This window comes from Candoia aspera, chromosome 1, assembly GCF_035149785.1.
Source record: "Candoia aspera isolate rCanAsp1 chromosome 1, rCanAsp1.hap2, whole genome shotgun sequence".
Taxonomy (NCBI): domain Eukaryota; kingdom Metazoa; phylum Chordata; class Lepidosauria; order Squamata; family Boidae; genus Candoia; species Candoia aspera.
Window position 1 is genome coordinate 182,167,186 of NC_086153.1, and position 24,183 is coordinate 182,191,368.

The following is a 24,183-nucleotide window of genomic DNA, read 5'->3' on the forward strand; positions in this document are numbered from 1 at the left end:
TTTTCAGCACCATCGTAAGTCCAAACCATCATTAAACAAATGGTTGTTAAGCAAGGACTACCTGTACTGGATTCACATGGTATAACCAGTTGTAACTGCTGCAGATTCTCAGCCTTAAGATAGATAGCTTAACTGGTTGAAGTGCAAGGCTTAGCAAGAGCTACTTCTGACCAGGACTCCTTCTGAGGATGGAAAAAACTTTAACATCTTTGTTATCAAGTAATTAACCACAAAGAAGGGCAGTTGGAACACTCACAAAAGACTTGAAACAATTAAAAGTAGCATATTCTACTTTCTACATCCATCTTCCCCAACCAGACTCCCTCCAGATGTGTAACATCCAGACAATTTTCAGCTGGTCTTGTCATTAATTGTGACACATCTTTGATTAACAACAGTATGTTTAGAACTGTTGTGTTCCCTAATTAATCAATGGGTTCCCAGAATAAAAGGGATTTTTTAAAAAAAAAGAATGTGATTGTGCCTCACACATAAATTACTCAGAGTCACATGACTGGGTTGATAACAAATATAGTAAATAAAAATAAAAACAAATCCAGATGTCAAACATAATAGCAAGCCAATTGTGAGGCATTACCTCACCTGAATAGTTGGACTTGGCAAAATGAGTTACCTGTCTTGATGCATTTGGCTGTTTCACTTCAGAAAAAGATTTTCATATGTTTGCATCTACCACAAATGAAAGAATGAATGACTAACTAAATAAAGCCTCTTCTTTGATTCAGAAACAAAAAACAATAGCAGGTCATTGCCTCAATTCAGTGATCCCCTCTGCTAGAGAGATTTAATCAAAGCTTTACTGTCTTACAAAAATGTAGTTATTTATTTGACCAATTTCCAGGCTACCTGACTCCAAAACAACTCTAGGCAGCTTCAGAATATTAAAAAAAACTTTATATCTAAAAAGAACCCACACCATTATATATTAAAACATAGCAATTGTCTGAGGGAATAACATGCCATCTCCCAACTAAAGAGTCTGCCTGAAACGTCAGGAGGGGGGGAGACACGGGGGGACAGGATTTTAAAGTCTGCTTGAACGTGGGCAAGGTGGGGTCCAAAATGCAGGTGCAGTGACAGAGAAGGCCCAGAGAAAGATGGGGGGAGGAGCAGTCTCTAGCCTCCAGATTTACTAAGAACTGGCTGCTCTATGGATTTCTTGCTACGGCACTTACTGTTACTTTAATTTATGGCAAAAGGCACTTACGGCAGCAGATGGGTACCATTTGTATGTTTTCCCCTCTGAAAGGGGGTGGGGGTGGGGGAATTAAGCCTTAAGGCAATATAAATGGCACATTTTCAGTGAAAGGGATTGACAGCTGTTCTTAATTGCAACTAGGGACCTCAAAAAATAAATAGCCATTAGGGTTTATTAGCATAAGGGAAGGAGAATGATCAGTGCTCTAGCAAAAGATTTCAGCTTGCCTTTGCCTGATAAATACAGAAAATACTTAACTAAGTACTTCGTTGTTTATTCCTAGACATTTTAACCCCTTTGGGTAGACTTCTTTTCCTTTTTAGCTTCCTATAATGGACTGAACTCATCTATAAATCCACAGAACAGGAACTATTAGAAAAATGTGCTTTTGAAAGTCTTCCTCAACCAGATATCCTCCAAGTGTTGGACTTCAGTTCCCATGTCTCCGGCCAGCATGGCTGTTATGCCAGAGTTGAAAGTCAACATCTTTGGGAGGAGCAAGGCCAGGGAATGTTAATGTAAAAGATTTTTACCCTAAAAACCTAACTTGAATGTAGTTCAGGTTTCAGAAATTAACAAAGAACTCCTGTTCCTTACAAAATGTAGGACCAACTCATATTTTGCTTCTTAAGACAACAGGAACATCTTCAAGCCTTAATTAACTGCCTGAAATCACACTGTATAGAAATTTGCCTGAATGTGCATCAAGGAGAAAATGTGATTATGCCCATCAAAATTATTTGCCTGGGAATGTTCAGTGTAAAGTTGGACTGACAATATATAAATGCTGTCTATATTGGGGGTCCCCAACCTTACAAACATAGTATAAAATTGCACTTTTCCTAGAAACATTTGGAACATCCAGCTACTGGATCAAATCAGTTTTCTGCTAAGACAGTGGACTAATCTTTAATAAAACCTATTCTTTCAGGATTTAAATAATTAGTCTGGTCACTGATGGAGAGTCTGATTCTCGTATAAATAAGTCGATGGAAAAGTTTCTATCAATGTTGTTTACGGCACACATAAGTCAATTGTTGCTGAATATTGGTTGCTGATTAACCAGAAAAATATTGGGTTTCACTATGTAGCCAGTAGCCACAAAAGCAGGCAAGAAGGGGTACTTCTCTCAGGTCTTCTTAAGTTGTGACCCTTTGATAAATGGAGAACTTTTGTACTGAGCCTTTCCTACAGGCTAAACTTGAGTTCCACTGTCTGACCCAGAGGACTTTAGGCTCTAGAAGTTTTAGCAGGCAGACCAATATTAATCTTTTAAAGGCTGGCAGATTTTGTTTAACTTACTTGCACTGAAAGATAGTTTAGCATGGAAGGCTGATAGGTAAACAGTGCACATCTACAGACAAACCTGTAATTGAATTTTCTCCATTAACTTGTTCCTGCGTAAGCATAACAGAACATCAAAGTGACATCCTGAATTTGGTAAAACTGTTTCTACAATGTTGTCATTTGTCCCATACCATGAATGATGTTCAGCTGCCAAATTGTCCCTCAACCGTGCAGCTTGCTGATTTAGCATTTGGACAGCCATTCTCTCTCTTAGTTGATTTCTAGGACTACAGTACCAATTAGTAATGGACATGCTATTTTCTAAACCTGTTTAGAGACATTACATGCTTTACCCACATTTTAGTTTAACTGTGGGGTGAAGAGAACTAACTGAATTTCTTGAAATACTGAATGTTACCATTCATCTTCACTCACAGCTCTGTGAATCTTGGAACATTATAAAACGATTCTTTCACTAAAGCAGATTAACTATTTTCCATGAATACTGAGAAAAAAAAAGAACTAACATACAACAAAGAAGAGCAAACACTGTTAAGTATTTTAAGTAATGAGATATGGGAGAAAGGGAACATAATGAATGTTACATAGCAGTGTGGGCGCTGCACTAATTATTTTAGGTCTATAAACTGAAATAATTTAGGAATATACTTTGCTTTAGATTACAAAAGGATAGGAATATAATAAAACAGAATAAAGCCTAATTCTTAAATCAGCTAATAAAAATATATCAGACAAATCAACAGAAGAAACACTTTCCCAAACAGGTTTTTATTTGCCTTTAAAAGACAGGGTGGCTGTAAGGCATGATTGGGTTTCCTAGAAGCAAATTCCACAAAACCAGGGGAACACAAAGCTTTTGCAACCCTGTATCTTAAAACCAGGTCAATTGGTATGGCCTGAGGAAGGTATAAATGCATACTATCTATTCATCCATCTATAAAACATGCAACTCCCAAAAAATGATGTTGAAATTCTTCACGCATTTGGAGGTGTTTAGACAATCAAGTTCAACAGTGAGCCATATTATACCACTCTGTCGTAACTCAGTTGTGAAGACAAAACAATGAAAGGAGGGAAAAAAATACGTATACTATCCTGAGCTTTCACAACTGGTGCATAATGTGGTAAAACAAATTATGTGTTCAAAATAAAGTTCTACAAAAATAACCAAGGGCATACTTTTTACTGGAGTTATGTCATATGTTCCTTGTTGACACTTCCCATGGGAACTGTTAGGCTCTCCGCCCCACTAAATTAAACAGAAAGCTGGCATAGCGCAAAATAAAGCAACAGTTTCTACCACTGCCTTTATATTAAAATGTCTCTGGACCACAGAGCATTCTAAGATAATTTCTGATAAGACTGAACAAAAGCTATAATTTCCAATAAACTGAAAAGAAACAAAATCTCTCTCTGTGCCTCTCTTTCTTTCTCTCTGTGTATATAAGTAATGTGTATCTGTGTGTAATACTAATTAAGAGTAAAGAAAACAGGAGGGGTGAAACTAGACTGTGACTTTTGCTACTTTAACAAAGGAAGTTTTGCAGTTTTGCTCTCTTAGATGTGCTGATAAGTAATCCTACAAGGCACCCTCACCTTTTAATATCAGTGTATGATTGCTTAAGACAATTACCACAGCAAAAGATATCCAGGAAGAAAGGAAGATAACTTCACCTTTTAGATGGAAGAAACCAGGATGCTATTCTCATTTAACATGGTGCTTTCCAATATCCATCCCCAGATAATTGTTACCCACACTATTTAAATTGCTCAAAAAGAAAAGCTAGGGAGGAAGAAAAGCTTTCCTCCTCTTCAAGCAGAGAAGATTAATATTCTTGACATGCTGCATTTGAAATCATGGCAGAAGGTCAGGAAGTAATACCACCTTGTGATTTATTCTGATTGGACATTTCAATGTACCAAAATTTGTTGATCTCTGGTAGTTGCACATTCCATAATCTCCTACTCTACCAGCAATATGTGTCTTATTACTTTCTTAGCAATTTCTTGGCTTCCTTAAGTGAGATCAGGCAGCTTGGAATCAATCTCAAAATCTAGCTAAAACATGTTGGAAATGTATAATGTGGGACCTTAATAAGTGCTTTATAACAGAATATGATTTCAGTAAGGTGTGCTAATCAAGCCTAGATTTTCACAATGAACTTCAGAAGACCAATGTCTCCTGGTTTTCATCAGTATGGCTCAGATCCCAAAAGTAAGTCTCTCTCTTGGAGATTTTCTGCTGATGTATCTGCTGGTCTGATGGACACATTATTCTAGAATGCTGCTGCACTAGACACTATACAACAAAGCATAGGCAGATAACTGGGATATTCACATGGATATTTTTCAAAATGCATAAAGAAGTTTTCCTTCTATCTAGGCTGTAAAAATTTAGACAAGCACTGAATAGCAGCAAAGAGATACAGAAAACTCTAACTCACTGCTACCATTTAGTGGTCATCCAGAACTCTGCACTGCAGATCTGGTTGCCCTATTTTCTGAGAATGGAATATATGGAATTATTAAAAGAACCAAGCTTGCCAAAAAATTAGCAAGGTGATAATAACAAATGCAAGAAAATAATCTGAGAATCAAAATAAATAGTAAGACCATCAATAAAATATATTTAAATACATCAGAAGGCAGAAGCAGGAATCTAGCAAAAGAAATAGTAGGGTTAATGAAAGATAACAATTTACTAATAAACTGAATGAGTTCTTCATGTAAAAATATAATATTGAACATCAACTCTTAACTGAACCAACTTTTTTAGTAATAGCATATGAAGCAAATTGTGATGACAGAAGTTCACTGATTGAAACCAATCATATTAAAAAAAAAACTGGATCTAGATGGAAGCCACTGGTAAACTCTTAACTCAAACTGAAATTACTAAGTAGCTAATCAAAACACATAATCTGTCCCCAAATCAGCTTTCATAGCAAAAGATGTAAGAATGTAATACAAATTTTTAAAAAGAGCTGCAAGTAATTAGAGATTAGGTAACTTAATATCTGTTCCCTCCCACTGGAAAAAAATAGTGGTAAGCATTGTAGTTAAAATTATTAAGCATATAAAAACATAATTTTTCTTGAAAAAAGAATCAGTATAATCCCATTATGGTCACAGTAACCTTTCAGACTTCTCTGAAAGCATCATTTGCTTTCAGAGTCCCCCGTTGGGGGAGATGGGCGGTGATATAAATTTAAACAATAAATAAATAATAAATAAATTTGTGAAATGGAAATGTTCTAGTAACTTTGGGCCCTCAAAGGGGTTTTGACAGAGTCCCCTACCAAAGTCACATGAGCAAACTTAGCAGTGAAGGAGAAGCAGATGGAGCAAGTTAAGGAACAGGAACAGATAGACAGCACTTGCAGGGGAAAAGTTCCCCTCAGCAGTTCTATACTGAGAAAACAGATGGTTCACAAATGATCTCAAGTTAGGAATAAGCAAGATGATCAGGGACTGCTGATAACACAAACTTATTTCTGTAAAAATGAAAAAAGGAATGCAAGAAACATCAAAGATTGTCTCTTACTTGGGAGAGTGATCCTTACCATGGCAAATACAGTTCAGTATAAATGAGAGCAAAGTGATGCACATTGCAACAAAGAGTCCTAACTTCACATATTCCCTAATGGCATATATATGCTAGCAATTAAAAGACCCTGGGACCATAATGGATAGCCTAATGAAAAGATTAAAAAGATTACTTTAGGAAAGAGATTTAAAATATTTGCGTATTTGTGCAAACTGGGAATTCCAGGTACAGTTCTAGTTACCAGATTTTGTAGGGTTGGGGAAAAATTGGTTTATCAACAACAGAAAAAGTCCTATAAAGAAAATTCATAATTTGGGCACTACGAAGTTTAGATAAAAGTTAGAAAAAGGGGAAGATACAACAGAGATCAATAAAATTATGATGGAACGATTCAGAATAAGAAAAAAGAACTTATTTATTTAGCATAGATTAAACTATGGAACTAGGTCATTGTGGAGAAAAAGTTGTTGAATTAGACTAGTCTTTGCTATGATACATCATAGTCCTACATTCATTTAAAATTATCCACAAGATATGGTTTCCCACTTCAGCAAAGGATCGTTACCTTGTCGTGGTGCTGGAGCTTGAGCACCTCAATGATGCCATGAGCTAAACCGTGAAGGGACACCCAAGACAGGAAGGTCATGACAGAGAGGTCAGACTAAATGCGATCCCTGGGGAAGGTAATGGCAACCCACCCCAGTATTCTTGCCCTGAAAACTAAATGGATCAGTACAACCAGAGATATGTCGGTATACCATTGGAAGAGGAGACCCCCAGGTCGGAAGATGGTCAAAATGCTACTGGGGAGGAACTGAGGATGAGTTCAACTAGCCCCAGACGTGATGACGCAGCTAGCTCAAAGCCGAAAGGACGGTTAGCGGCCGACGGTGCTGGTGGTGAATGGCGAATCCAATGTTCTAAGAATCAACACACCACTGGAACCTGGAATGTAAGATCTATGAGCCAGGGCAAATTGGATGTGGTTATTGGTGAGATGTCAAGATTAAAGATAGACATTTTGGGCGTCAGTGAACTGAAATGGACTGGAATGGGCCACTTCACATCAAATGACCACCAGATCTACTACTGTGGACAAGAGGACCACAGAAGAAATGGAGTAGCCTTCATCATTAATAGTAAAGTGGCTAAAGCAGTGCTTGGATACAATCCAAAAAACGACAGAATGATCTCAATTCGAATTCAGGGCAAGCCATCTAACATCACAGTGATCCAAATATACGCCCCAACCACAAATGCTGAAGAAGCTGAAGTAGAGCAGTTCTATGAGGATCTGCAGCACCTACTGGACAACACGCCTAAAAGAGATGTTATTTTCATCACGGGAGACTGGAATGCTAAGGTGGGCAGTCAAATGACACCTGGAATTACAGGTAAGTATGGCCTGGGAGAACAAAACGAAGCAGAACATAGGCTGATAGAATTTTGCCAAGACAATTCACTCTGCATAACAAACACTCTCTTCCAACAACCTAAGAGACGGCTTTATACATGGACTTCACCAGATGGACAACACCGAAATCAGATTGACTACATCCTTTGCAGCCAAAGGTGGCGGACATCTGTACAGTCGGTAAAAACAAGACCTGGAGCTGACTGTAGTTCAGATCACGAACTTCTTCTTGCACAATTTAGGGTCAGACTAAAGAGATTAGGGAAGACCCACAGATCAGCTAGATATGAGCTCACTAATATTCCTAACGAATATGCAGTGGAGGTGAAGAATAGATTTAAGGGACTGGACTTAGTAGATAGGGTCCCGGAAGAACTATGGACAGAAGTTCGCAGCATTGTTCAGGAGGTGGCAACAAAATACATCCCAAAGAAAGAGAAAACCAAGAAGGCAAAATGGCTGTCTGCTGAGACACTAGAAGTAGCCCAAGAAAGAAGGAAAGCAAAAGGCAACAGTGATAGGGGGAGATATGCCCAATTCAATGCAAAATTCCAGAGGTTAGCCAGAAGAGATAAGGAATTATTTTTAAACAAGCAATGCTCGGAAGTGGAAGAAGACAATAGAATAGGAAGGACAAGAGACCTCTTCCAGAAAATTGGAACCATTGGAGGTAAATTCCAGGCCAAAATGGGTATGATCAAAAACAAAGATGGCAAGGACCTAACAGAAGAAGAAGAGATCAAGAAAAGGTGGCAAGAATATACAGAAGACCTGTATAGGAAGGGTAACAATATCGGGGATAGCTTTGACGGTGTGGTCAGTGAGCTAGAGCCAGACATCCTGAAGAGTGAGGTTGAGTGGGCCTTAAGAAGCATTGCTAATAACAAGGCAGCAGGAGATGACGGCATCCCAGCTGAACTGTTCAAAATCTTGCAAGATGATGCTGTCAAGGTAATGCATGCTATATGCCAGCAAATATGGAAAACACAAGAATGGCCATCAGATTGGAAAAAATCAACTTATATCCCCATACCAAAAAAGGGAAACACTAAAGAATGTTCAAACTATCAAACAGTGGCACTCATTTCACATGCCAGTAAGGTAATGCTCAAGATCCTGCAAGGTAGACTTCAGCAATTCATGGAGCGAGAATTGCCAGATGTACAAGCTGGCTTTAGAAAAGGCAGAGGAACTAGAGACCAAATTGCCAATATCCGCTGGATAATGGAAAAAGCCAGGGAGTTTCAGAAAAACATCTATTTCTGTTTTATTGACTATTCTAAAGCCTTTGACTGTGTGGACCATAACAAATTGTGGCAAGTTCTTAGTGGTATGGGGATACCATCTTGTATGCCTCCTGAAGAATCTGTATAACGACCAAGTAGCAACAGTAAGAACAGACCATGGAACAACGGACTGGTTTAAGATTGGGAAAGGAGTACGGCAGGGCTGTATACTCTCACCCTACCTATTCAACTTGTATGCAGAACACATCATGCGACAAGCTGGGCTTGAGGAATCCAAGGCTGGAGTTAAAATCGCTGGAAGAAACATTAAAAATCTCAGATATGCAGATGATACCACTTTGATGGCTGAAAGCAAAGAGGAACTGAGGAGCCTTATGATGAAGGTGAAAGAAGCAAGTGCAAAAGCTGGCTTGCAGCTAAACCTCAAAAAAACCAAGATTATGGCAACCAGCTTGATTGAGAACTGTCAAATAGAGGGAGAAAATGTAGAAGCAGTGAAAGACTTTGTATTCCTAGGTGCAAAGATTACTGCAGATGCTGACTGCAGTCAGCAAATCAGAAGACGCTTAATTCTTGGGAGAAGAGCAATGACAAATCTCGATAAAATAGTTAAGAGCAGAGACATCACACTGACAACAAAGGCCCGCGTAGTTAAAGCAATGGTGTTCCCCATAGTAACATATGGCTGCGAGAGCTGGACCATAAAGAAGGCTGAGAGAAGGAAGATTGATGCTTTGGAACTGTGGTGTTGGAGGAAAATTCTGAGAGTGCCTTGCACTGCAAGAAGATCAAACCAGTCCATCCTCCAGGAAATAAAGCCAGACTGCTCACTTGAGGGAATGATATTAAAGGCCAAACTGAAATACTTTGGCCACATAATGAGAAGACAGGACACCCTGGAGAAGATGCTGATGCTAGGGAGAGTGGAAGGCAAAAGGAAGAGGGGCCGAGCAAGGGCAAGGAAGATGGATGATATTCTAGAGGTGACGGACTTGTCCCTGGGGGAGCTGGGGGTGTTGACGACCGACAGGAAGCTCTGGCGTGGGCTGGTCCATGAAAGCCTGCCTGAAAATAAATTCTTTTTTTTTTAATTACCATATGGTTCTTAGATAAATGTTAAATTGAAGGCCGATATAAGCATTGAATTCTGAAATTGGAAGGGTCCACAAAGATCATCAATCCAACCCTCTGCAGTATGCAGGGAAACCAATTAAACCCTCCTTTAGAGCTGGTGCTCCAGCTTTTCTTAAAAACTTCCTGAGATGAGAACCCACAACCTCCATAGGCTGACTCTTCCACTGTTATATGGGTCTTACTGTCTGGAAGCTTTTCCTTATGTCTAAATAAGGAATCTATGATAGCTGCAATTTATACCCATTACTTTAGTCCTTGTTCCTGTGGCAGTGAAAAATGGTTCAATATGGCACCCTCTGATATACCTGAACACTGGTATAATGTCTCCTCTCAGTCTTCTTCCCTCCAGATTGAACCTCCCGGGTCCTTGAGCCTGTCCTTACAGGGCATGTCCTCCAGTCCTTGTATCATCTTTGTTGCTGGCTCTGAATATTCTCTGTATCAGTATCCTTCTGGAACTGCCGTGCCCAGAATTATACACAGCACTCAAGGTCTGGTCTTGACAGTACCAAGGAATAATAACTTCACGTGCCAGGGCTACTTCTAATGCAGTGCAGAACTATATAGCCCTTCCAGCAGCTGGCTCACACTTCTGATTCATGTTAGCTTGTGGTCAATGGCTGTACTGACACTCTTCTCCAGTGTAGCACTTCCAGGCCATGAATCCCTCATCTTGTATGTGGGCCTTGTATTCTTCCTCCCTAGCTTTACTTTGTAGAGCCAGTACAATGCTACAATTGTGCGCCTTTTTGTTTGCTTTCTCTGTGTAAGCTGTTTTATATCGTGGATGTCTGCATTCCAACTAGTATTTCATGAGTAAGCTTTCTTCTACTCTCCTACACTCTTCAATCCTCAGAAGCACATTTAGAAAGTATATGTGGACATTCATGTTAGGATGTACTTAATTAGATAAATTTGTTCAGAGCAAAAGTATATTAGTATGTGGCATATTTTCTAGAATGAAAATTCGAACCCATTTTATGGAGCAGTGGAATATTAAGCCACTTGATTAAAAAAATAGAAAACTTTAAAATCAATAGAAATCAGAAAGTTTTTTATTAGAAAAATAAAGAACTTGCATATTTAGAATTATCCTATGGCCTTTCTATATGTAACATGTATAGTTAAGGTTCTCTCTTACATTCTGAGGAAAATAATATAGTTGTTATAACAAGTAAAGCCTTTTGATCAGTCTGAACATTTGCTGCATTGTATTGCTGTCTTTAGGCAAAACATAAATTTTGAAATCACTTCTCATTGCCCCAATGCTCTTTTTAGACCTAAATTTGTTGACAAATGCTCACAGGCAATTGGTTCCATATTTAAAAATAATCTAAGAAATATTTTGAATAAGTATTTTTTCTTACACTCATCCTGGACTTAGAGAGGCACTGTGGAAGATGTCCCCAATGTTAAAGGCTCATTTATCTAGCATGCAAAGATCACTCCCAGGTTGTGGAATCCACTTCCTCTGAAGTCTTCTTGGACTCTCCCCTCTCTTCTGCCAAGCTTTTAATTAAATTTACTGTAGTGTTAATCTGTACTGAGCCTTTTAAACTTTTTGTCTTCTCTGTTTTAATTATTGTTAGTCAACTTGAATAGCCATTTGAGTAAAAAGGTAGGATATAAACTGAATGAATGAAAAAAACAAAGGCTTGGATACTAAGTAGTTTAAGTGACAGGCAGCTTATCCAAGAGACTTTTCCCATGATCCCTACCTTCCCCTGTCATATGTGCCCATAAAAGGCCTCTCTGTGAAGTCCACAATGAGATGGACAGCTGCTAAAAAGGGGGGGGGGAGAAAACTAGTTGCAGCAAAACATCCCACTTTTTATAGTATAGTTTGAATTATAAGCCCACTCCAACAAACATGATTTATTTCAAGTCTAATGTCTGGGTTTTCAGATAATTTAGAACACTCATCAAGAGATTATTGAATAAAGGGGAAGAAAAAAGGAAGGTTGGGGAGGAGGTCATTATAAACAGAGGAAGCAGCTAAAAATGTGATACAAAGAAAGGAGGAAAGGGAGTTTACAGAGCAGAGAAATCACATTCCTTCTTAAAGGAAGAATTACTTGGCAAAACAAACCATCCCCTAAGTTAGTTTTCTACATGGTAGAAAACACTGGGTGTGTAGCATTAAATCTGAATCACTATGCATCCAGATGTGTCTGCTGTAGTCCTAAAAGGGAAATTCAAAGATATCCCATTTGAGCTAAGGTTTTGCCCATGTGGCAAAGGGGCTATTAAAACTGCTAAATTGCTAAACACATTTTATTATATTGCCCATTTTATGCTGGTACATGGTCAAGTTGATAACCTCACAATTTAAGCGAATTTCCTGGTCATGCTGATCAATTTTACTTACAATTGGTACTTTCAGATATTCATGATTCTTGTTACTCTAAATGTAACTAAATTCTGCTACATCATATACAAAATGCACAGCTGACTGGTTGATATGCCTATGTATATATACTCTGTTTTATACTATTGAGTTTTATTATGTACTTCTCTTTGACCGAAATAAAGATAGTGAATTTGATTTTGATATGTTGGCTTAAATGTATGCATTTCCTTCCTGTTGCCTTTAAAGAATAGGGCTTTCCTACTTCACCACCACTTCCTGGTATAATCTCAGTATCTGCTTCTGGAAATGCTATGATATATTGTACAGACAGCTGCAGTTGAAGAGGAAGTTAACAAAAATAATTTTCCCCTCTATACATATGGAGATCCATGTCACTCTCTGGTCCACATCTAGATGGTACAGTATGCAAATAATTGCCATCAAAGCAGAAGATTTTTACTTTTCACAGCTCACTGGAAAACTGGCTATAAGTTAACTAACTGTATATTTACAGTAATGCAGCTTAAATGTTTGTGAACCCTTTTGAATTTTCAATGTTTCTACATAAATATGACCTAAGACATGATCTGGTCTCCATACAAGTCCTAAAACTAGACAAAGAGAACCCAATTAAACAAATGAGTCAAAAACATTATACTTGTTCTTTGATTTGAGAAAAATGATCCAAAGATACACATTTGTGTCTATTTATAACACCTGTCTACCTGCCCAGTTCTACTCCATGCTACTTGCTGGGCAGGAAAATCTGGTCCCTATCCTATCCTATCCTATCCTATCCTATCCTATCCTATCCTATCCTATCCTATCCTATCCATAAGTTTGTTGTTGTTTCCACAGGCCATAACAACATTACACAGAATAAAAAAAAGAATGAAATTAGTAATAATAAGAAAAATATAAAGGAAATGAGTAACAACAACAAAGAAAAGGCATGTAAGATATGAACAATATTGCTATTTTTACCTGGGGGAGTTAGGTGGTAGAACAAGGCATATTTTTCGGTGGCCTATGAAAGAATCTGCTCTATAATCCAATTCTGGTCTGAGATATTACTAGAAAATAACTTTCTTCATCTATAAAAAAAATCACATTCTAAAACTTTAATTGAATAAATATCCAATTTCCTCCCTTGGGGGGGGGGAAGCTGCAAATACACCATATTCTAAGTGCTAATCAAAGGCACAATAGATCAAACACATTCTCCTTCTTACAGGAAACAGCTGTTTCTATCTATAACTTATGTTGTTTAAAGAAGAAAATGGATGGAAAGCTTCAGCCTTATACTTACATGTGAGGTCTGAGTTCATAGAAGTTTCTGTTTCTGTATTCTTCCACTTTCTCTGCTGAATAAATGGGAAGCAATCTGTATGGATTTACTGATATCACGACACTCCCAATATAAGTCTGTAAAAGAGTAGGAAAGTAGAGTTTTAGTAGTAGATCCTGCAAATAATCCTACAAAATATATTAGTAACAGTTAGCTCCACTTATACTATAGCAGTATTAGTTGTTGACACTGTCATAAGTAAATATTTCAATACATTAATTCTAGAGCTAAACATCTCTCACAATGGTTGGATGTTTAAACCATTCCCTTAAGGTCTATAGGTTAAGTGCAGATTAAATTAAACTGAGAGCCAATGTTGTCTAGTGGTTAGGATGTGGGACTAGAAATCAGGAGACTATGAGTTCTACTCTTTCTTTAGGCATGAAAGCAGGCTGGATGACCTTGATCCAACCATTCTCTCTCAGCCCAACCCATCTTACAGGAGGAACATTATGTACACCACCTTGAGTTGTACAAACTAAAGGCAGGATATAAATCTAATACTAGTAATTCCTTCCAAGAACATGGTAGTGTACATAGCTAAACATTCAGCAATGCTGGCTCCAATAGTTTTTCAAAAAGGGTTTCTGTTCCTCCAAAGAAGTTGGTTTGTGATCTGGTCATGAACTGGGGGTTCTTCTGAATCCAGCTGGCCCAGAATACAGTGTTGAGTAACACCACTGCTGAAGGCCCTGTACTGGTTACCAGGTGGTTTCCAGGCTCAATTCAAAATGCTGGTTATTACCTCTATATGGCACAGAACCCCACTATGGACCTATTTTATGCTGGAGCATTGTCCTACTGCTCCACAAACAACTGTGTTCAGCTGTACTTTCAACTTTTTTTTTGTCTTGTACATCTTGGGGATTTTTCCTCCTTATTTAATATGTATTTTGCCTTTGTTTTTGTTTGTTTCTTAGAATATTGTTATTTTTAATCACTCTGTTACATGCTGCTATCCAGACTCGATGGATTGGAGCAAGTTACAAAAACTGAGGCAGGCAGGTTGCACATGCTTTGAAAATCATCCAGGAGAAGCATTTCATAATGCACAGCAATGCTCTTTAAAACTGCCATACATTTTTTAAGGTTTCTGTGCATAAACTGCAACAGTAACAGTCACCTTACAAAAATTGTCCAGCCTGATTCCCTTCAGATTTATTCAATAACGTATACCAACTCGGAAGTATGAGAATTGAGTAACACACTGGGGGGTGGGGGCAACAAGCTTGTCAAGCTGACAGGATGTAAGTCCCTATTCCAAAAAGAACTTCTCACAATTAGCAAAACTAAATGATCTGTTGTTGTTTATTCATTTAGTCACTTCCAACTCGTGACTTCATGGACCAGCCCACGCCAGAGCTTCCTGTCAGTCGTCAACACCCCCAGCTCCCCCAGGGACAAGTCCGTCACCTCTAGAATATCATCCATCCATCTTGCCCTTGGTCAGCCCCTCTTCCTTTTGCCTTCCACTCTCCCTAGCATCAGCATCTTCTCCAGGGTGTCCTGTCTTCTCATTATGTGGCCAAAGTATTTCAGTTTTGCCTTTAATATCATTCCCTCAAGTGAGCAGTCTGGCTTTATTTCCTGGAGGATGGACTGGTTTGATCTTCTTGCAGTCCAAGGCACTCTCAGAATTTTCCTCCAACACCACAGTTCAAAAGCATCTATCTTCCTTCTCTCAGCCTTCCTTATGGTCCAGCTCTCACAGCCATATGTTACTACGGGGAAAACCATTGCTTTAACTATGCGGGCCTTTGTTGTCAGTGTGATGTCTCTGCTCTTGACTATTTTATCAAGATTTGTCATTGCTCTTCTCCCAAGGATTAAGCGTCTTCTGATTTTCTGACTGCAGTCAGCATCTGCAGTAATCTTCGCATCTAGAAATACAAAGTCTTTCACTGCTTCTACATTTTCTCCCTCTATTTGCCAGTTCTCAATCAAGCTGGTTGCCATAATCTTGGTTTTTTTCAGGTTTAGCTACAAGCCAGCTTTGGCAATTTCTTCTTTCACCTTCATCATAAGGCTCCTCAGTTCCTCTTTGCTTTCAGCCATCAAAGTGGTATCATCTGCATATCTGAGATTGTTAATGTTTCTTCCAGCGATTTTAACTCCAGCCTCGGATTCCTCAAGCCCAGCATGTTGCATGATGTGTTCTGCGTACAAGTTGAATAGGTAGGGTGAGAGTATACAGCCCTGCTGTACTCCTTTCCCAATCTTAAACCAGTCCGTTGTTCCGTGGTCTGTTCTTACCATTGCTACTTGGTCATTATACAGATTCCTCAGGAGGTAGACGAGATGATTTGGTATCCCCATACCGCTAAGAACTTGCCACAATTTGTTATGGTCCACACAGTCAAAGGCTTTAGAATAGTCAATAAAACAGAAATAGATGTTTTTCTGAAACTCCCTGGCTTATCCAGCGGATATTGGCAATTTGGTCCTTAGTTCCTCTGCCTTTTCGAAACCCAGCTTGTACATCTGGCAATTCTTGCTCCATGAAGTGCTGAAGTCTACCTTGCAGGATCTTGAGCATTTACCTTACTGGCATGTGAAATGAGTGCCACTGTTCAACAGTTTGAACATTCTTTAGTGTTTCCCTTTTTTGGTATGGGGATATAAGTTGATTTTTTCCAGTCTGATGGCCATTCTTCTGTTTTCCAAATTTGTTGGCATATAGCATGCATTACCTTGACAGTATCATCTTGCACGATTTTAACAGTTCAGCTGGGATGCCGTCATCTCCTGTTGCCTTGTTATTAGCAATGCTTCTTAAGGCCCATTCAACCTCACTCTTCAGGATGTCTGGCTCTAGCTCACTGACTACACCGTCAAAGCTATCCCCGATATTGTCATCCTTCCTATTCAGGTCTTCTGTATATTCTTGCCACCTTTTCTTGATCTCTTCTTCTTCTGATAGGTCCTTGCCATCTTTGTTTTTGATCATACCCATTTTGGCCTGGAATTTACCTCCAATGGTTCCAATTTTCTGGAAGAGGTCTCTTGTCCTTCCTATTCTATTGTCTTCTTCCACTTCCACACATTGCTTGTTTAAAAATAATTCCTTATCTCTTCTGGCTAACCTCTGGAATTTGGCATTTAATTGGGCGTATCTCCCCCTATCACTGTTGCCTTTTGCTTTCCTTCTTTCTTGGGCTACTTCTAGTGTCTCAGCAGACAGCCATTTTGCCTTCTTGGTTTTCTCTTTCTTTGGGATGTATTTTGTTGCCGCCTCCTGAACAATGTTGCGGACTTCTGTCCATAGTTCTTCCAGGACCCTATCTACTAAGTCCAGTCCCTTAAATCTATTCTTCACCTCCACTGCATATTCCTTAGGAATATTAGTGAGCTCATATCTAGCTGATCTGTGGGTCTTCCCTAATCTCTTTAGTCCGATCCTAAATTGTTCAATAAGAAGTTCGTGATCAGAACTACAGTCAGTTCCAGGTCTTGTTTTTACCGACTGCATAGATGTCCGCCACCTTTGGCTGCAAAGGATGTAGTCCATCTGATTTTGGTGTTGTCCATCTGGGGAAGTCCATGTATAAAGCCGTCTCTTAGGTTGCTGGAAGAGAGTGTTTGTTATGCAGAGTGAGTTGTCTTGGCAAAATTCTATCAGCCTATGTCCTGCTTCGTTTTGTTCTCCCAGGCCATGCTTACCTGTAATTCCAGGTGTCATTTGACTGCCCACCTTAGCATTCCAGTCTCCCGTGATGAAAATAACATCTCTTTTAGGCGTGTTGTCCAATAGGTGCTGCAGATCCTCATAGAACTGCTCTACTTCAGCTTCTTCAGCATCTGTGGTTGGGGCGTATATTTGGATCACTGTGATGTTAGATGGCTTGCCCTGAATTCAAATTGAGATCATTCTATCGTTTTTTGGATTGTATCCAAGCACTGCTTTAGCCACTTTACTATTAATTATGAAGGCTACTCCATTTCTTCTGTGGTCCTCTTGTCCACAGCAGTAGATCTGGTGGTCATTTGATGTGAAGTGGCCCATTCCAGTCCATTTCAGTTCACTGACGCCCAGAATGTCTATCTTTAATCTTGACATCTCATCAATAACCACATCCAATTTGCCCTAGCTCATAGATCTTACATTCCAGGTTCCAATGGTGTGTTGATCCTTAGAACATCGGATTCGCCGTTCACCACCAGCACCGTCGGCCACTAGCCGTCCTTTCGGCTTTGAGCTAGCTGCGTCATCACGTCTGGGGCTAGTTGAACTCATCCTCTGTTCCTCCCCAGTAGCATTTTGACCATCTTCCGACCTGGGGACCTCATCTTCCGATGGTATACTGACATATCTCTGGTTGTACTGATCCATTTAGTTTTCACGGCAAGAATACTGGGGTGGGTTGCCATTACCTTCCCCAGGGATAGCATTTGGTCTGACCTCTCTGTCATGACCTTCCCGTCTTGAGTGGCCCTGCACAGTTTAGCTCATGGCATCATTGAGGTGCTCAAGCTCCAGCACCACAAGGTAACGATCCTTTGCTGAAGAATGATCTGACAACACCTTTTTATTCTTATTACATTGCATGCAAAAGGTAGCATGATTTCATTTCTCATTAGTGAAAGGCAAAAGCAAAAGATAGCTGGAGGCAAATGTAGTTGAACTGTTATTTGTTACCATGTAATAAGGAAAAGTTTCAAGAAACAGAAAAATGCTCAAGTGGCCACAGAATAAAAGCCTCATCACTGAAAAGTTCTATGGAGAAAATACTTATCTTTGGACAACAGAAGGGAAAAACTTAGCAAGATGTTAAGTTGAAAGGTCATGTCTAATGAGGATTATAAAAAAAAGTTTTTAATTAAGCTTCTCTGATAATCTGAAAATAAAAAACCAGCTGTTCATCAGGGTACAATCCCAATATACTACATTCTAAAATAGCCCATATATTCAGAGGTCAAAGAACTACGCCTAGACAAGGGGTATAGACATGTGCTCATATTTAAGCCAAAGTATGTCAAGAAGTTACTACTTTGGGTTGGGCACTGCTCAGGACTCCATTTCAAATGGGGATGCCAGTACCCACCCATAGTTCCCAACCTCGGGCCCTTTGGATGCCAGCTATGTGTTCTGAATTTGAAGTCCCAGCACATCCAAAGAGCACCAGGTTGGAAAAAGCTGCCCCACATGTTCACTCCACAAATTGTATTCCTTGCAATGGGGGAAGGGGGATAGGGAAAAAGAATTTTCCCACACAACTTCTTCCTTCCCACCAGGATTCTAATATAAACAAGTACAGATATAAATGACTTAATTCCTTGAGCATGGAATGAGTGTAATTACATTCCACTGATGAAAACAGAACTCCTGGGGTAGCTGAAAGAAAATGCCATGACATCTAAGGAATTAGAATATCCTCTGCTTGTTCTTATACTGCTACTATTTTAGAACTGCACCCCCAAAGATGGGTCTCATGATTAAAGTACAGGAAAGCAGCAGACAATTTGGATTCCATTTCCTGCTTTACCACAGGATTGGTTGTGAGTTTGGACAACTATTTAGGTTCTCTCCATAACAAACACTTGAAACTTAAAGACACAAAGAGTAAAATTGTTCCTTCATTTTACCTATATATAGATAACTTCTGTTACCTAATTATACCTGTTTTCAAAACATGCACTAATAACAAGCCCCTATCTCTTTAAATATACAAAGTCAGTACAAATTAATGTAGAACTCTTTGAAAATAGGAGGAGCAAGGAGTATTAGGTATGCTCACCACCTTGAGTTATTTATAAAAATAATAAAGGCGGGACAGAAAATAATAAATAAATAAATAAAAATTTCACCAGAAAGGAAGATGGTGAGGCTATATGACAGTTACTGTCATGAGTACTGATGGTGAGCAGGAGGGGGCCCCTATCCAGGGGGGAAAACACATGCGTAGTTTAGAGACTTTGAGCTGTCATTCAAAGAAACCCAGAACAGACCCGCCTTGACTTTTGGAGTTTATCTGTCTGGGTTTCCCCATGCTTCTTCAGTTTAGTAGGATTTTCTGTCTACAATAGCATTAATAAAACACTAGAGACTTCTTCCTCATCTCGGCGTGGTTCTTGCTTAGTCAGGACAGTTACTTGTCCAAGAATCTAAGACAACAGAGGTGGGAATCAGAGCACCACCCATGAAAATATAACATCTTCTGAATTTATGCACATACTCGATTAATGCTAGCCATACATTTCTACTCCACACCAAAAACGTACTGTATACCCTTTCTACCCCATCCCCATGTCAATTCCACTCATCCTGTTCCCTTGTGTTGGTAAAACATCCCCCATTTCATTCATCCTTTTCCTGGTTTCCCGACTGCTACCTGTACAAGGCAGTCCACCAGGATAAAGCCTTCCTTTCTTCTTTGGGGCAAAGCGGTTGATAGCACTAGAATGGAGACTAAAGATGACAAGCAGCTGGAAGCCAAAGCTGCACCTTAAATGCGGCTAGACACCCATTCCTTTTGTAATTAAATGTTTATTGTCAGTTAAGAAGTGGACAAGACTGAACTAGCTAGACCAATGGTTTCACTGGGTGTAAGATAATTTCCTATGTTTCTACAATGCTTATGCTAATTTGTGTTGCCCTTTCATGAGTCTGGATTTAACGCTGAAAGGATTTCACAGCTGCAATTTGGATACCTTCAAAGCAGGTACCACAGAGCCTGGGAGAACAGGGAGAAACATGTCTGACTTGATTACGAACATATGGAGTTTGCTTGGTCAAAATTTAGATGAAATGTAGAAGGAGAGGCAAGCATTCATAATAGATGCTGCCTAGAACTGTCACTGGGATTTAAAAAGCAAGCAAAAATGTTTTCTTTTTTCTATTTTCTTTCTTACTTAATCACTATTCCTTCTTATTTTCCTTCTTTTCTAATATTTATTGTGTTTTTATCTTGTTAAAAATTTGTCCAATAAAATTATATTTAAAAAAAGAACTTTTCTTATGGCAAATACCACTTACTTGGGTTTGCTGTTTTTTTTTTTTTGTACTTTTAAAGTACCTTTGTAAACACACTACAATAAAAAATAGTTTTTATTACAGTAACTGAGTCTTTAGGAATTATTAACTAAATCTTACATTGGGTGGTCTGAACTATCCACTTGTAGGTGCATCCACAGAATCCTTATTTAATGCAAGAAGCCCAATAAAAACCTCCTACTGTATTGTTTGCAGTGAGTTAACAACTCCACCAAAGGAGACAAGTTGTCTAAACCAAGTATTTATTTATTGATGAAATGTATACATTGCCAGTTGGATTCTAGGTGGTTTACAATTTACATAATAAAACATAATGATAAAACATATGATAAAATATAACAACAGTATGTAACTTCAATCAAAACTAAAATTTATATGAATGGTTCCAGAATCAGTCCTGGAAAGACCCTTTGGAAAAGCCTGGTCTTTACAGCTTTCTGGAAGGCTACTACCCTGGAAGCTACTGCCCCTCCCCCATCAGAAGATAAGTTTTTCCATAGGGGAGAAGGCCAGGGAATGCCCACCTTCAAGACCCATCCTCTCATACCTCCTGGTAGATGGGAATACTGACCAGACATTCTCTGTCTGTTTGGATTGGGTGGAAAGGTGGTCTCTTACATACCCAGGCCCCAAGACATTTAATGCTATAGTGACCAGCACCTTGAATTACACTTGGGAAACATACTGGTAGCCAATGCAGTTCCCACAATATGACAATATTGAGACTGATCAGTAAACATACGGGCTGCTGCATTTTGGACCAGCTAAATTTGCAAGTCATCTTCAAGTGCAGACACATGCAGAGTAAGTTACAATAATCTAAGTAAGAGATTACAAGAGCATGAATGACTGTCCTTCATGTATCCTGTTCCAGGTAAGCCTGTAACATGTGCATCAGCTGAGCAAAGATCCACCTACACATAGCCTCCCCCTGCTCCTTTACCAGAAACCACAAAGACATGAGGACCCCAGACTGTGAGCCTGTTCTCTCTGGAAGCACAACCCCATTGCAAATCAAAGATAGTATAGTCCTGGTATCAGTAGGCTCCCTAATTAACAGCCTTCCCATTTGCTTGTATCTAGTCTGATTCTCCCCATTCAAATCCTGATAGCCTCCAGGTATCAGGTTAGGTTATCTATTGCATATCCCATTTGACCTGGGATGTAGATGATTGGGTAACATCAGCATATTGATGATATCTCACCCCAGATTGGTGGATGCCTCTCCCAATGGCTTCATGTTGATGTTGAACAGGGTATGAGAGAGGTCTGAGCACCCCAAAGTGAAACATCTGAAGGCCTCGCCATTTCCCATCTGCCACCATCAACTGGACCCACGCACTTACGTAGGAGGGAGCAAAACCACTGTGAAACAGTACTTCAAATTCCCAGCCTTTGCAGATGGTCCAGAAAGATACTTTGATCAACATTACTGAAGGCTGCTGAAAAATTCAGGACGATAAGGACAGTTGCATACCCTCTAACTAAATCCTGCCACGGGTCACCAACACAGTTTCTGTCCCTTGCCCAGGCCTGAATCTGGGCACCATGGGTCCAGATAATCTGTTTCCTCCAGAGTCCTCTGTGACTGTAACCCTACCACCTTCTTTTCAATCTTCCCCAAGGAGGAGAGGTTGGAGAAATAACCAAAGATGCATTGCTCTTGGACTGCCCAATCTTATTTTGCAACTCTCTTAACTGCTGCTCTGTTAATTAATTGCTAATTCATCTTTCTAATATTTTGATACTAACCTTATTTTATTGTATAATGTTATTATGATTTTTTACTTATTTTTAAAAAATAAGTGATACTACACATGGTGACTGTTAATGAATTTACGTTATTGTTAATTGTTCTGTCCTGCACTGCTGTGAACTACAATATGCGTGTTCAGAAAAGGGCAATACATGAGACATAGCTACAGATATAGGTGTAACACTCTTTAGAGGACTCCTAGATGGCCAGGACTTCCTTTAGACTACAGAGAAAGAAACCAATTTCTTAAACCAGCTCCCTGCTTTTTTGTTTTTTTAGAAAAACAGCCTCAAGTTTAGTTTGTTGATCAATATAGCTTCATTCATAAGGCTGAATAACTATGAACATTACTATCAAACAAAACTATACTAGTGTACAGCTCTGGGCAGAACTCAAGAGACACATTGTCATGTTCATCGTTCCAATGGTCTGGGTACATCGTAACGTTTCGCATGTCAATTTCCTGATCCGTGTCTGTCATTTGCTGGGAGGAGAATTTCAGCCGTGCCGGGCTGTAATCTCCTTACTGTTACTGAGGAATGTATGTCTGGGTTATTGCATGTGTTCAAGGTTACTTTCCCAGGCCGATGTGTAACGGTTACCAACACCTGGGAGGGGGTGGTTGCTATGGTGGGGCGAGGGGCGGGATCGGGTTTGAAGCGGGGGGTTTTAGTTTGTATTTGGCGCCCTTTTGGTCATTCTCAGCTTTCTTTGTATTTGCACACTATTCTTTCAATAAATCAGTTTTCATTAAGAACCTGCTTGTGAGGCTGAGTATGTCAGAATAAGGCAACCATTACACACATATTCAAATCTCCACTCAGCAACAAAATCCACTGAGTGACTCTGGACTTTTCTCTAATAGTTTCAAGGATAAAATTAGAAGATGGCATACTATGGAGGTTGCTTTGGGTTCTTGATGTAAATGCAGATTAGAAATGCAACAAATAAATAAATATGAAAACCCTTAATTTCCTTTAATCTGAATTCAGCCTTGTCCCTGTGCACCCATATTTCACAGAGAATTAATCTCCAATTAGTGTGAGGGCTGTAATACTCTCTATAACAATATTTAGAATAATGGAGAAATTGTACATTATTTAATAGATATCTGGCTCAATGCAAGTTAGTAGTTTTATTTTACATTTTTTATCCTCCCCTTTATTACTTTTATAAAGTAATAGGAGAGCATCCATCCTCACTCTCCTTTATCTCTCAGCGGCTTTCAATACCATCGATCATGGTATCCTTTTGGGGCAGCTCAGGGAGTTGGGGGTGGGCAGCGTAGTCTTACGCTGGTTCACCTCCTTCCTCCAGGGCCGGTCCCAATCGGTGTTGATAGGGGAGGAGATGGCCCCTTCTTTGTGGGGTGCCACAGGGATCAGTACTCTCCCCTCTCCTTTTTAACATCTACATGAAACCGCTGGGTGAGAGGATCTGTCTCCATGGGATGAGGTATCATCAGTATGCTGATGATATTCAATTGTATATCTCCATCCTGAGTGAAATAAGTGATGTCGTGACCACCGTCTCTGAGTGTCTGGAGGCTGTGGGGGCCTGGATGGGGAACAACAGGCTTCAACTGAACCCTGGTAAGACCAAGTGGCTGTGGGTTAATGGTTCTTCCGTATCTGGGACATTAACATCTCTGGTTCTGGATGGGGTTGCACTGCCCCAGACAGACTTGGTGCGTAACTTGGGGGTCCTCCTGGACTCATGGCTCCTGCTCAAAGAGCAGGTGGCAGCCATGGCCAGGAGAGCCTTTGTGCAGCTACGTGCTGTGCACCAGTTACGCCCCTTCCTGGACTGGGAGGCCCTTCAGACAGTCACTCATGCCCTTGTTATCTCTCATATAGACTACTGCAATGC

General features: G+C 39.6%; 1 protein-coding gene across 3 annotated transcripts in view; it reads right to left on the minus strand.

Annotated features, from left to right (window-relative positions):
• The window catches only part of MYO1B (myosin IB), a 139,229-nt gene that overhangs the window by 83,351 nt on the left and 31,695 nt on the right, over window positions 1-24,183 (minus strand). For all 3 annotated transcript variants that reach the window (XM_063318054.1, XM_063318053.1, XM_063318052.1), the window contains exon 3: window positions 13,529-13,644. In XM_063318054.1, coding sequence (XP_063174124.1) covers window positions 13,529-13,644 — 116 coding nt within the window. The remainder of the gene's footprint in view (window positions 1-13,528; window positions 13,645-24,183) is intronic.